This window comes from Pelobates fuscus, chromosome 2 (genome assembly GCF_036172605.1).
Source record: "Pelobates fuscus isolate aPelFus1 chromosome 2, aPelFus1.pri, whole genome shotgun sequence".
NCBI classification, from domain to species: Eukaryota; Metazoa; Chordata; class Amphibia; order Anura; family Pelobatidae; genus Pelobates; species Pelobates fuscus.
Genome location: NC_086318.1, coordinates 251,221,046 through 251,236,892, shown reverse-complemented (window position 1 = coordinate 251,236,892; position 15,847 = coordinate 251,221,046). Strand labels below are relative to the sequence as shown.

At 42.7% G+C, this 15,847-nt stretch overlaps 1 protein-coding gene across 1 annotated transcript in view; it reads left to right on the top strand.

Annotated features, from left to right (window-relative positions):
• The window catches only part of AGPAT4 (1-acylglycerol-3-phosphate O-acyltransferase 4), a 173,650-nt gene that overhangs the window by 132,624 nt on the left and 25,179 nt on the right, over positions 1-15,847 (top strand). Inside the window, exon 6 of the mRNA XM_063441221.1 lies at positions 3,845-3,947. Within this exon, the coding sequence (XP_063297291.1) occupies positions 3,845-3,947 (103 nt within the window). The remainder of the gene's footprint in view (positions 1-3,844; positions 3,948-15,847) is intronic.

Here is a 15,847-nt window from a genome sequence, read left to right as displayed (position 1 = left end):
CTTTTGGATCAACAGCAAAAAACAGGTGTGAGGAAGGCTGAACTTGATGGACGCAAGTCTCTTTTCAGCTATCTAACTATGTAACTATGTAACTATGTAACTATAGCAGCAAACAGATATTTGAAGCTGCTGGTGCCTCTGGAGTCCCTCGGACATCAAGGTGTAGAGTCCTCCAGAGTCTTGCAACTGTGCATAAACCTTTAAACCTTCTATTCGGCCACCACTAACCAATGCTCTCAAGCAGAAACGGCTGCATTGGGCAGAAAAATACATGAAGACTAATTTTCAAACAGTCCTGTTCACTGATGAGTGCCGTGCAACTGGATGGTCCAGATGGATGGAGTAGTGGATGGTTGGTGGACGGCCACCCTGTTCCAACAAGGCTGCGACGTCAGCAAGGCGGTGGTGGAGTCATGTTTTTGGCCGGAATTATGGGAAGAGAGCTGGTCGGCCCCTTTAGGGTCAGTAAAATTGTCATGCATGAAGAGGATTTTATTACGGAAAGCATAGTTCTTCCTTCTGTCATGCATGACAATGCACCATCTCATGCTGCAAAGAATACCTCTGCATCAATGGCTGCTATGGGGATAAAAGGAGAGAAAGTCATGGTGTGGCCTCCATCCTCCTCTGACCTCAATCCTAATGAGAACCTTTGGAGCATCCTCAAGCAAAAGATCTATGAGGGTGGGAGGCAGTTTAAATCCAAACAGCAGCTCTGGGAGGCTATTCTGACATCTTGCAAACAAATTCAAGCAGAAACTGTCCAAAAACTCGCAAATTCAATGGATGCAAGACTTGTGAAGCTGCTATCAAATAAGGGGTCCTATGTTAAAATGTAACGTGACCTGTTAAAATGTTTAAAAAGTTAAAATGTTGTTATAAGTTTGATTGAAATAGCTTTTGATTTCAGTAAATATTCTGTAAACACAACAAATGACAATTTTCAGTTCTTTACAACCTATAAAGTGTTTTGAAACTTACTGTGCGTAATAATTTGGAACAGTGCATTCAAAGTTTTTTATGTTTAAAAAAAATACTGTTATCATTAGGAGGTTTGTTCAATAAAATTTGAATTGTACTCTTAATAGTTGATAACATGAGAATTATGCTGACTGTTATTTACATCAATTATTTAGGTAAATGAGAAAAATATAATTTGCATAATAATTTGGAACAGGGTGTACATACGATCGAAGTCTGCATTTAAACTTTGGGGTGTGAGGGTCTGTAACTTGTAGACCCTCAGTGGTAGGGTATTTTGGTTTATTATGGATATCATTTCCTTACTAAACATATTATTTACATTTAAACAACTCCACTACGACCAGGGTTGCTACTTTTGTTTACTATTAAAGGAAAAAAAAAATTTTTTTTATTTTTTTTAAATAAAATCTTCCCTTGAGCGTTCTGTTGCAGTATGATAGATACTGACATAAACCAATAATAACAATGCAACAATTTGCATGTTGTCTATAGTCTAGAAATGATATTGAATTAGTAAAAAAAATGTTCGGAGTAATAATGCTGTCCCAACACCTCTGTATCAATCAAAAATAAATACATTCGCAGCACAGCACCTATATCAGGCAGGTACATTTTATCACTTTTTGGTGAGTTGGGTATCAGTGGTGACACTGTCATTGCTTCAGTCAGAGAGCTGTAAACATAGATTAGTTCACAAAAATAATTATATTGGGGAGTGAATATATAAATAAATTTAAAAAAGCTTAAAATAGGAAATGAAAGATATAGAAGGAGAATTTACAGAATTGAATTAATGAGAAAAATTGAAGCCCCTTTTCATGCCCCCGATTCAACATGTTGAATGTCTCAGATTGAGGCTTCAGTCACCACTCCACTTCTTCTGATCCTTCTAGTTCCTAGAGTCTGTGATAATACGTTTATTATACAAACAGCAGCACTATACAGGGAGCACTGACTGTCCCAGAATATTATACACACACAGACCTGTATTATACAGAGTGCAGCACTATACAGGGAGCACTAACTGTCCTGGGATATTTTACAGAAACAGACCTGTATTATACAGAGAACAGCACTATACCGGGAGCACTGACTGTCCAGGGTTATTATACACACAGACCTGTATTATACAGAGAGCAGCAATATAGTATTTTACAGATAGCTGATCATAATACGCTATGTTTCCATCTCTAAACTATTAGTTAACAGCAGCTCCTAGACGTGTGTAACAGAGCTGGGCAGCTCACGCAGGTGATTCGGCGGTAAAGCGCACCAGCACTATAAGTCAAATACATATACATATAAATATATAATATACAGTAAGCACACAAGCTCACTGATACACAGGCTCAAAGACAGACAAGTTCACTGACACACACAATAAGGCTCACTGACAGACAAAACTCTGACACACACAAGCTTACTACAGACAAACTAATTTGTATAGGCAGCACTACAGCATATAGAAGGTGAATTTATTCGTGGGTTCACCACCTCACCAAAATAAGTTTTGCCTCCTGCATGTATGATTAAGGCTCTCAAGAGCCGAAACATTGCACTTATTTTGGTGAGGTGGTGAACCCACGAATAAATTCACCTTCTATATGCATGATTAAGGCTCTCAGGAGCCAAAACGTCGCACTTATTTTGGTGAGGTAGTGAACCCACGAATATATTCACCTTGTATATGCTGGAGTGCTGCCTGTGTTTTTCTTCTTTGATACTACATTGGTGGATACAGCGGTGTCCATCCTATACACAGAGCACCCCCTTGGTGGAAGATCGGAGCATATGTGCAGGACCTGAGTGCAGGGTATTCTGTTTTTGTTAAACTCATTTGTATAGACACACAAGGCTCACTACAGACAAGCTCAGTGACACACACAAGCTTATTACAGGAAAACTCACTGACACACACACATGCTCATTTAATACAAGTTCACTGACACACACAAGTTCACTAAATACAGGCTCATTGACACACACAAGCTCACTGACACACACAAGCTCACTACATACAAGCTCACTGGCACACTAGCTCACTATAGGCAAGCTCACTGACACTAGCTCGCTACAGACAAGTTCACTGACACACTAGCTCACTACAAACAAGCTCACTAACACACACACAAGCTCACTACAGACACGCTCACTGACATACACAAGCAGTGCCATCTTAACAGCGTTATGGCCCCCGGGCAAAGCAGTGCAGTGGGGCCTTTGCTACACAACAACTGTATCAATTATCGATAAAATTAAGCTTATATTTATTGGTAACTCCAACAAATGCAATACATACATACACACAGACTGAATAAAGTCAAACAGAATGTTCAAGATTTGTACCTTTGCAGGGCAGGTAATTCCACTCTAGTATATCCCAGAGGAAACAGAAGTGATTACAACTGTATGAATATCATTAGTAATAATTTGTAACCAAAGAATGCTAGAGTGGCTGTGCTACTCACATTTGTAGAAACACTTCACATTGGTCCCACAGTATTGTTTCTGAATGAGGTAAATATGTAAAGCATGTTTTTGGTCCCTTTAAAATTGCATCCTTAATTATAGAAAGTAGGAGTCCTTCAGCTCACGTTTTTAACACACAGCTCATCAGGATAACCTTTTATATACACTCATATAGTCCTAAAGAGGTTTTGAATTGTACCCAGCTGAAAAATGTCTGTGTAACTATGAAGACACTTTCCACAATGCTAATCTTCCACACTCCCTGCGAACGTCTTAAAGCAAGGTTTGTCAACCCATCATTGTTCTATGTTTCAGATAAATGTTAGAATATATATTTAGTTATCTGTATCTAGACATCCTCCCAGAAATTATCTCATTTATGTTTTTGCAGTTACTGCTGTGTATGACTCAACCTTAAATTTCCGAGATAATGAAAATCCAACCTTACTTGGAGTTTTAAATGGGAAGAAGTACCATGCAGATCTATTTGTAAGGTAAGCAGTTTAAGATATGTTAATGACCCAATTAAATATGTATAATTGACCACAGAAAGTGTTTGTCTGCAGTTATAATTATGCTATTAAATGCACCTTTAACAAATGTAATATTTTGTAATTATAATCCAATTAATGAATACATAAGATATGTTATTATTAAATATCAATTATACTTCAACTCAATCAGCAGTTCCTAATTCCAGTTAGCTATTGTCATGTATAAAAAGGGGCATTCATTCTCAGGATAAAAATATAATTTTCCCTTTTTTTTTTTTTTTTTTTTTTTTTAAATGAATAGTAAGACCACACCTTGACTATGCTGTCCAATTCTGGGCACCTGTTCTAAAGAAAGATATTATGGCACTAGAAAAAGTGCAGAGGCACGCTACAAAATTAAAGGGACACTATAGTCACCTGAACAACTTTAGCTTAATGAATCAGTTTTGGTGTATAGAACATGCCCCTGCAGCCTCACTGCTCAATCCTCTGCTATTTAGGAGTTAAATCCCGTTGTTTATGAACCCTAGTCACACCTCCCTGCATGTGACTTGCACAGCCTTCCATAAATACTTCCTGTAAAGAGAGCCCTATTTAGGCTTTCTTTATTGCAAGTTCTGTTTAATTAAGATTTTCTTATCCCCTGCTATGTTAATAGCTTGCTAGACCCTGCAAGAGCCTCCTGTATGTGATTAAAGATCAATTTAAAGATTGAGATACAATTATTTAAGGTAAATTACATCTGTTTGAAAGTGAAACTAGTTGTTTTTTTTTTTCATGCAGGCTCTGTCAATCATAGCCAGGGGAGGTGTGGCTAGGGCTGCATAAACAGAAACAACGTGATTTAACTCCTAAATAACAGTGAATTGAGCAGTGAAATTGCAGGGTAATGATCTATACACTAAAACTGCTTTATTTAGCTAAAGTAATTTAGGTGACTAAAGAGTCCCTTTAATAAAAAGGGAAGGAACATTTTAGTTATGAAGAACGGTTAACAAATTTAAATCTGTTTAGTTTATAAAAATGGTGCCTCAGAGGGGATATGATAGAATTATACAAATATATTCGGGCCAAAACAAACAATTGTCTGGAAATCTACATAGATAGCACACATTTAGACTAGAAGAAAGGAGATTTAGTGTAAGGCTAACAAAAGTTGTTGTTTTTTTTATTGTAAGAATAAGGATCTCAAATTGTCTACTTGAAGAGATGGTTTTATCAAAGTCTAGGTGTTTAAACAGTAACTTGTACTTGCAAAAATATCATATGCTGGGATCTAATTTTTAATATGTGGAATAACAGCTTCTTGTTCCAAGGAGAGATTTGACTGCCATTCTGGGGTCAGGAAGGAATTTTATGACATGACAGGAGGCTTTGTATTTGCTTAAGTCTCTCTTTACTAGAACTCCACAGCAGCACAGAAAAAACAACCAATCAGAAAAAAGTTAGGTACTATAAAACTCCCCTCCCCATGCATCATTTCCTCTTTCTTTGCTGCTCCGCATCAGTACAGGTCAGAGTACCACTGCCTCCTGCTTATAGTGGGTGGCTTTGGGTTGTATTATGATTTATTAGGATTTATATTTGATATCTTAGTATATTTCCTTATTTGTTATCTGTACCTTTTATTTAGTACCATGTGTTCTGTACTTCTATATATTATATGTTATTTTTTTGTGTTATTGTCTGCTTATATATATTTACTTCTTGCCTTGCATTTGCTTCCCCTGTCTTCTTAGGGATTCCTTCCCTTTCATGTGGTAGTTTTAGGGGAGTTCTTGGGGGTTTTTCTTTTTTGCCATGCCTTCCCACCCCCCTTCCTCCCCTCGCTGCCCACTCTCTTTGCCCCGCCATTTTCCGCGGGCTGCCTGCGCGGTATAGGGGTTTCAGGAGACTAGCCTCTGGCTGCCTCCTGATTTCCCCGTTCCCCTAGTTCCATTCCGGCAACCGAGGTACTCGAGGTCGGACGCGAGTACCCGGCGGCCGCTCCGCTCACCCACGTGGCCACCCCGTCCGCCACGTGGCCGACCGCCGCGCTCAACTTCTTCACAGAGCCGCAGGCGGCCGACCGGGTGGAGGAGAGTGCACCTACTCGCGGCCCCTCCTCCGCCCACGGTGGTCGGATCGCGGCTATTGTTGCCCTGCTTTTTCCCCGGCGGACTGCCTTTAGTTTTTGCTAAGAACGGAAGGCAATGTACTGTATCCTATATCCTATGTACTATCTCCTATGTACTATATATTTACAGTGTGTATCTCACATATTCTGTGTGTCTTAGGGCATTTTTCACATCAGATATATAGTAAACTGTGAGTTTTTTAGTGGAATATATATCCTATCTGCTGTGAGTTTTTATTGGCAAATATTCTGTTTTGCTGTGGTTTTCACTGACAGTGTATCTCACATATTAGTTTTACTGACAGTGTATATCACATATTAGTTTTACTGACAGTGTATATCACGTAATTAGTTTTCCTGACAGTGTATATCACATATTAGTTTTACTGACAGTGTATATCACATATTAGTTTTCTGACCGTGTATATCACATATTAGTTTTACTGACAGTGTATATCACATATTAGTTTTGCTGACAGTGTATATCACATATTAGTTTTACTGACAGTGGATATCACAGATTCTGTGAGTTTTACCGACAGTGTGTATCACGGTTTACTGTGGGTTTGTTGTCGGTGTATATCGCGGATTGCTGCGTGTTTCTGTTGACTGTGTATATCGCAGATTGATGTGAGTTTTGCTGACAGTGTATGTCACGGATCGCTGTGAGTTTTACTGTCAGTGTATATCAACAGGTTTCTGTGAGTGCCTGATGGGATATATCACAGGTTATTGTGAGTTACAGGTATATATGAACTCAGTTACACAGACTCTGTACAGGGTGTTTACAGTGCCAGTTAGCTCTAGGATTCATCTCCTTCTCAGTATATATTTTTTCTGTCCAGCTGGAGGTCTCTAATGAGACTACTCTGGTATGATTTCTCTGTCCATGGCATATATTTCTCGCTTACAGACCTGGCTCTGACTCAAACTGGTAAGGGAGACCAGTCTACGCTGATACCATACTTTTTTTATCAGATTCCCGGGGGAATTCATTGAGTTGGCTATCGTTAGGCCTACTCCTGGAAGTGCCCATGGTTACAATACCCTTCAGGTGGTATGCTGATGGTAATGTATAATATGATAAGAAATTTACAATAGATCTGTGTGAACATGGGCATACCAATTCCCAGTTTAAGGAGAGTATTGCTCAGTGTATCTTACATTCATGGACATGATAGCCTCTGGAACAACTTCCGCTTATACCCAATACGGATGGAATACCACTATTTGCCTGCTGGGCATTTAGGGACCGCCAGTCCCGGTTACGCTGCCTAATGGGTTGGCGTCTAGAGGTCCTATGTCACAGGATGCTCTGAGGATCTACTATTCTTAGGGACCTCTACTGAAACTCGGAGGCCCCCATTACTCATTCCATACCCATTGTAACGCGCTACGGAATCGGAGGGCGCTATTTTGAATAACATGTTATCATAATATCATAATATAACAATAATACACAACCCAGGATTGGCCTGCTATGTCTGTGCCCCATTGATTGGCCTGCTATGTCTGTGCCCATAAGAACGGCCTGCTATGTCTGGGCCCATAAGAACGGCCTGCTATGTCTGTGCCCATAAGAACGGCCTGCTATGTCTGTGCCCATAAGAACGGCCTGCTATGTCTGTGCTCATAAGAACGGCCTGCTATGTCTGTGTCCATAAGAACGGCCTGCTATGTCTGTGCCCATAAGAACGGCCTGCTATGTCTGTGTCCATAAGAACGGCCTGCTATGTCTGTGCCCATAAGAACGGCCTGCTATGTCTGTGCCCATAAGAACGGCCTGCTATGTCTGTGCCTATTAAGACGGCCTGCTATGTCTGTGCCGATTAAGACGGCCTGCTATGTCTGTGCCTATTAAGACGGCCTGCTATGTCTGTGCCCATCTGTATGGCCTGCTATGTCCGTGCCTAGTTGCTTGGCCGACTATCCTGTGCCCATTCGTTTGGCCTGCTGGGCCTGTGCCCTTCTGACGGGCCTGCTCTATTGGTGCCGAACCCCTTCTAGGCCACAGGCCTGGGGGAATATCACTGAGGAAATGCCGGTGCCCGCCAGTGACATGGAAATAGGCAGGTGTCCAGACAGGCACCATTGCCATACTATCCAAGAGGACACCAGTATACGGCCATCTGAATATGGTGGGTAGGGTGAAGGCCCTAAACCTCATGCCTGAAGGGCAGGGTTTTTTATAAGGACCCCGGTCATACATCTCCAAGGAAAACTTCGCACAGGCAAGGATCGGTGCTTAGACACCTAAGGAGAACGCGGTGTTTTTCCTTGTCTTTTACATCTACCTCTGTATCTGCTTACCGGTATCCTTAGAGGTATCGGTAGTTATTTCCCACGTTAGGTTAGCTCCTGGCTCTGTTCAGTGGGGCTTACCTGTCTTACCTTCCGGCCTGCTATTTGCCTTCTATCTGATCTAGAATTTATGTATCTTTCTCTTGTTTCCTTTCGCTCGGGTCGTCGAGAGGCCTGACTTGACCTCCCCCGACCTCCCGGGCGCTTGTGGATTGCGGAGAACGTCTCCAGCTTTCCTCAGGCTACCAACGGTAGTCCTGGACCCCGCGCGTGCGCGCACGGGATCCGGGCGGTCAGTTGGTAGTTTTCTTTTTCATTGTTGTTTTTTTCCGTAGATTGCCATCAGCCTTATACTGATATTGGTATTCGGTGTACTCTACAATTGGTCACCCTGAGTCTCTAGGGACTCTAGTTTGGAACACAGGAGGGTGCGACCCTCCATCATCTCGGCTCTCTCATACACTCGACACTGTACGGGGCCGGCCATTTGCTCATCAAACAGGCTTGTACCTGTGCGAGACATCGATGACTACATAGAGGGGCGCCCCTCCTGCATTCAATTGGATCTGACGTCCGTACTACTGATTTCGTTATAGAGGACTGCCTAGTCATACAAGATATACATTTTAGACTGGATCCCTCTATTCTATTTCCTGTTATGGATCTACTGGATCCAGACCGCTCTAACCCACGCGAGACATTCTCACTGAGGTATAACGGGGGGAGTCTCCCACTTATTTACACACACTCCTGGTGATGATATAGCTAACGGATGGTCCTCAGGTATTACGGGAGTGCAGATTTTGGTATATTCTGCACCATACAAACAGAGGATTGCTTTCTGTTTTTGGATATCCAGACCATTGTGGAAAACTGCGCAGACAGTTTCTCCCATATTTAGGTCACAGGATATACGGAGACCTTCATAGAGCGAACGGGCACTGCCCTGCTCGAGTAACAAGATTAAGGAAGGCGTTTTACCTGGTCTGAAGGTAAATCGTTCGCATGGATCACATGTCAGGACCGGTTACCCCGGTTGTATTGAGTACTCCGGCCATTACGATCTTGGGATGAGATGACAGGATTACCCCATCTCCTCGGAAGGCATACCTGGTGATCAGGGTTCGGAGATGGGGGTCCTCCGTCTATACTCTATTTATCCCTCACGGGAGCCATTCGGTTCTGGATTTGCACTAACCTACTTTTCAATTACCGTCATGGAGACCTACAAGACTTTATGGGGGTACCTGGTGTTCCCCGACTCCTACTCAGACACCTTTCACTCTTAGACAAGGACATATCTGGTTAGAAATCTGCACTCCGGTTTGGCACTGCCCATCACTTTGATTATTCCTGGGATTCGCTACTCCCAGAATAGTCGACCACCGTTCCTCCACACAAGTTCAGTTCGGATCCCTGAATGGACGTCCCGTTTGGAGTCTTGCAGCTACCGCGTCCGAAGATTCCAATATTCCAAGTGACCTGTGTAATCACTTGGGATACGGCTAGTTTGATCACACTCTTGCCTACATTATAATTTATTATCGGAGGAGACATCTCACCGAGTAGGCCAGGAGGGAATGACAGGTCCTACTCGGTTCTATTGCGATTGGGTGGTGGTCTTAGACGCATTACTTGAGATTGAAGATCTGCCTGCAAGGCCACATTGCCAGGTGACCCTGGCACGATCGGTGGAGCAACCTTATACATCAAGAGTTGAGACATGGTGGCAGTGTCTTATCGCGGCTCTAAGTCCGCAAATGACCTTCGAAATTTTATGACTGCAAGGAAATGGCTAAAAGGTCAGTTTGCCAGCTCAGTGGACCAGCTGGTAGGTAACAGGTCGCGACCCCACGTACATTGGATCTATCAGCAGAGGATGTTTTTCAGTTTTTTGGGATACTTAATCAACTGGCATTCCCATCGGTCGCTGCATTGTCATCTATCGCAGTTGGAAAGTCCATTTGGGATTGCTCGGGTAACCCCGAGTATAGGTACCAGCGAAACAAACAGCGTTGGATTTGTTGACTGAGCGTTAAAACAGCAAATACGAAGCCTCCTGTCATGTTATAAAATTGTAGATAATGCTAGCTTTAGTGTACCTATAATCTTAATTTTATTAATGACAGGAGGCGAGTATTTCCCACCCATTCTTTTCCCACCCTTGTTTTATGTTAAAAAAATTGGATTAATCAGGTACGTATGCAACTTTGTTTGTTGTCTCTGCTACCTGTCGTCTGTTCGTATATCTATGTTTATTTTCATACGTAGAGTTGGGATATCTACATATTAAGGTTAATTTTGGTTGCTACATTGGGTACATTCAGAGTACATTTCATTGGATAATCAACCTGTTTGATTCTGTTTTTCTCTCGTTTCAGTTTACAGTCCATCAGCACTATCTAGTTTGACGGTTACTCTCGGATGGTGGACGTCGTTATATTCATCGTATCTAGGACTTCGTTTCTTCCCCATGATGTTCTCTGCCTTTTATTCTGTTTTTGTCGCAGCTTGAAAGAGGAAATGATGCATGGGGAGTTTTATGGTACCTAACTTTTTTCTGATTGGTTGTTTTTTCTGTGCTGCTGTGGAATTCTAGTAAAGAGAGACTTAAGCAAATACTCGCCTCCTGTCATTAATAAAATTAAGATTATAGGTACACTAAAGCTAACATAATCTACAATTTTTCCCTACTTTGTTGCAAAATTGGAAAGCATGTATTTTTGCCTTCTTTTGGATCAGCAGCAAAAATAGTGGTGAGGTAGGCTGAACATGGATGCATGTTTCTTTGCAGCCCTTGTAGCTATGTAACTTGCTCTCCGGGAAGGGCTTTTATGACGGACGCTTGAAAAACAAACAAAAAAAATAAATTGTTGCTGTAACTGAATACCCAGCCCATTTCCACTTACTGCATTGCTCTACTTTCAAATGACAAATGTAGAACTTGAAGGATGGCATCAACCATAGCCATGAGTGTTCCCACAAAGTGGAAATAGCCACCCACTCAGGGAATAGTTGGCAACTAAATCATAGATCTCCATGTGAATGATCCTACTCTCATTATGCATACAATATATGGTTTTGATAGACAGAGGTAGCTGGAGTTTGAAAGTGTGAGATCATATGTCCCTGCGTCCTCCATCAGTATGACTTGTGTAAAATGAGTGATTATGCACAGAAATATGTGCATGTTTGACTTACTTGTTCTCTTTCCCATGACTCTATTGAAAACAATGCCTTATCTCAGCACAGAGCAACTTGCAATCACCTCCACATCATTATACATACTCATCATACTCAAATATGGCAGCCTGGTCAGCTCCAGATACTGGAGAGAATTGTGGTTGTGAGCCATCTGCCCAAGCAGAATCAACCCCTTTCAAAGAAGAACTGTCACTGTCTGGGGACTTTAGAAACTATGCATAGACTCCTCTCCCCCATCTGTCCGACAGCTAAAGATTGGCTAAATTGGGTCATGCAACAGAACAATGATCCCAAACACACCAGTAAATATACAACAGAATGGAGGATCAATGTATTGCAATTGTCCAGTCAAAGCCCAGACCTCAACCTGATTGAAATGCTGTGGCTGCACCTCAATGAACTGAAGCAATGTTGTAAAGAAGAGTAATACAAAATTCCTCCACAATGATGTGGTAGACTGATGGTCATACAGAAAATTATTACTTATAGTTGTTGCTACTAGAGTTGGTTCTACAAGCTATTAAATCATAAGCACTTCACACATGGCTTCCCAGTTTGGCTTTATTTTGTTAACCCCTTAAGGACGCATGACGGAAATTTTCCGTCATGCTGGTCCTACCCTTAAGGACGCATGACGGAACATTTCCGTCATGCAGTATTTTTCCAGCAGGGTCTATTACCTTGCTGGCAGCTATGAGCCCTAGGTATCATTTGATTCCTGGGGCTCCCCTCTCTCACCTCGGGCCAGAATTAGTGTCCCCAGACTGACTGATGCTCTGTTTGCAGAGCTCAAAGTGAGCGCTGCAAACAAGCATTTAAATGGGGATTTAAATCCCCACTATTACAATTTGGTGTGATCAGGGTTAAATCCCTGCTAACACAAGGGAGTTCCAGGTATCAATGGAAACCTGGGGCTCCCCTCTATCAGCTGGGGAAATTTTTAGTGACCCCAGCCTTTTTGATGAGTTACATGCAGTGCTGGAAGTCAGCGCGGCATGTATCTGCTTAAATAGGCATTTGAATGCCTATATCTAGATTGTGGTGTAAGCAGGGTTAAATCCCTGCTCACACCAGGAAACCCAGGTATCATTAGAAACCTGGGTCTCCCCTCTGTCAGTTGGGGTCATTTTTAATGTCCACAGACTGACAGCTGAGCTGCAGGCAGAGCTCAAAGTGAGATCGGCATGCAGCTGTTTAAATGGGGATTTAAATCCCCATAGAGAACAATGCAGTGTGAGCAGGGTTAAATCCCTGCTCACACTAGGAAACCCAGGTATCATTAGAAACCTGGGGGTCCCCTCTGTCAGTTGGGACCATTTTTAGTGGCCCCAGGTTTTTTGATGAGCTGCATGCAGAGCTCAAAGTGAGATCGGCATGCAGCTGTTTAAATGGGGATTTAAATCCCCATAGAGCACAATGCAGTGTGAGCAGGGTTAAATCCCTGCTCACACTAGGAAACCCAGGTATCATTAGAAACCTGGGTGTCCCCTCTGTCAGCTGGGCCCATTTTTAGTGGCCCCAGGTTTTTTGATGAGCTGCATGCAGACAGGGCCGGATTAACATAGGGGCTGATGGAGCTGCAGCTCCAGGCCCAGGCCCATGGAATAGGCCCATTGAAAAAAAAAAAAAAAAAAAAATTTTTTTACATTTTTTTTTTTTTTTTACACACACACTACTCTTAGGTTTGCCACCTGCCTGGTATTTTACTGGCACAGACGGTATTTGAGACTGCCTGGCCGTGCCGGTATTGCAGTAATACTGGCAATACAAATGCAGGTATTTTTCTCAGAATAAGTAGAGATTACTCTGCAATACCAGCACCGGCCAGTAGAGGTCACTGTGTGTGGAGGGAGGCAGGGATAGGAAGTTACAGCATATCCCCATAGACATATAATACCTAGACGCCGCATTGACCTCGGGGGGCCATGAAATGCGGGCGCCATTTTGGGCCGGTCACCCGGTGTGGTATTATATGTCTATATATTAGGACTTCTGTCCCTAATTTTTTTTAATTTACTTTGCCTTAGTGACAAATCTCACTTTAGTAAATAGTGATGTGATTGTTTGTTCTGCTATTCTCTTTATGCTATCTCCATGCGGACTTCAAAGGGCAAAAGACAGAGCTGACAATAATAAAGAGTTGTAAATATCTACATTTCATTTTGCACAGTTCCAAAATCCATATTAGTTAAAAATAGGTGAAAAGTAAATACATTACAAATCAGACAAAGATCCAGTCCCAGTTTAAAACATGTATATTAAGATGATAGATTGTGGGATTAGTTCACTAAACGTATAATTTTAGCAAACCTAAATCCGAATGCAACGCATAGTTTCAATCAGGAAATTCAAATAATTTCAATGTATTGAGTAAACTTAGTCGATAACGTAAATAACCACAGAGGTCTTAAAGCAGCAAATGTCAGTTAATTTTATTTAATATCCCAGGATTAAACATCATGCTACTGGATCTATACACCCTCCAGGTGGATTTTAAGACTAACCATGTTTACTTTGAGGACCTTGCTCTGCAGATCATAGACATGTCTATGCTGCAGATCACACTGTGACCGATCCAAGTCAATGCGGCGTCTAGTATTTTATGTCTATGCATATCCCTGCTTCTCTGTACTACTCACTGACCCGTGGGGACCAGCAACACAGCACAGAGTCCAGACATCAGCTCGACAGCTCAGATAAGTGAGGGATGGGGGGGAAAGGCAGCAGGGACACATGGGGACACTAGGGGACACATGTGGACACTGAGACACTAGGGGACACATGTGGACACTGAGACACTAGGGGACACATGTGGACACTGAGACACTAGGGAACATATGGGGACACTGAGACACATGGGGGCACAGACACTAGGACACATGGGGACACAGACACTGAGACACTTGGGGACACTGAGACACATGGGGATGCTGAGACACATGGGGACGCTGTTTCTCCCAGTGTCCCCCATCCAGTGTCGCTAGTGTCTGTGTCCCCAAGTCTCCCAGTGTCTGTGTCCCATGTCTCTGTGTGCCTTGTGTCACCATGTCTATGTCCACAACTGTCCCCATGTCTCCCAGTGTCCCCAAGTGTCTGTCTCCCAGCCAGTGTCCCCTAGTCTCCCAGTGTCCCCTAGTCTCCCAGTGTCCCATAGTCTCCCAGTGTCTGTGTTCCCATGTCTCTGTGTCCCTAGTGTCTTAGTGTCCCCAAATGTTTCAATGTCCCCATGTCTCCCAGTGTCTGTGTCCCTAGTGTCTGTGTCCCCATTTCTCCCAGTTTCCCTAAATGTCTGTGTCCCCATGTCTCCCAGTGTCCCCGGGTCTCTGTGCCCCCAGGTCTCAGTGTCCCCATGTCACTCAGTGTCCTAGTGACATGGGGACACACTGAGACACTGGGAGAAATGGGGACACTGAGACACTGGGAGACTACGGGACTGGGCAACATGGGGACACTGACACTGTGATACATAGCGACACTGAGACACTGGGTGACTTGCGAGACTGAGACACTGGGAGCAATCCATCTATACAGCAGAATCAAACTGTGAGTAGTTTGTTGGTGATTTTACAGATGTCACTCTGATGTCACTCCTTGTGATTATACAAAGGATTAAGGCTAGTATTTTGTTCCAAGAAAGGTGGCAACCTTAACTATTCTTCACATACTCTTGCTTAAAGTAGCACTATAGGGTCAGGAACACAATCATGTATTTCTGACCCTATTATGTTAAAACCACCACCCTGCCCCCTTCTTGCCTCCCTAAGTATAGTAAAATATAACTTGTATTCAAGTCTGCAGCTGCTGGCTCTGCCTCTGAACTGACTGTCTGCTGACATCATCAGAAGTGGTGGTCTGAGCAAATTACAATACTTCCCCATAGGATTGTCTGAGACTGTCAACTAGGCAGATCGGGGCAGAGCCAGCAAAAGTCATAGCCCTGGCCAATCAGCATCTCCACATAAAGATAAATTGAATCAATGCATCTCTATGAGGAAAGTTCAGTGTCTGCATGCCGAGGGTGGAGACACTGAATAGCAGTGCTGCACACTAGGCAGTACTGCCCCAGGAAGCACCTCTAGCAGCCATCTAAGGAGTGGCCAGTGGAGTTATTTTCTCTGAAAAGACAGTGTTTACTGCAAAAGGCCTGAATGGAATGATTCTACTAACCAGAACAAATACAATAAGCTGTAGTTGTTCTGCTGACTATAGTGTCCCTTTAAGTTTGGAAGCTTAAGAGGGATGTATGGGAACAAAACTTGTGTGGACTGGCTGACAATAA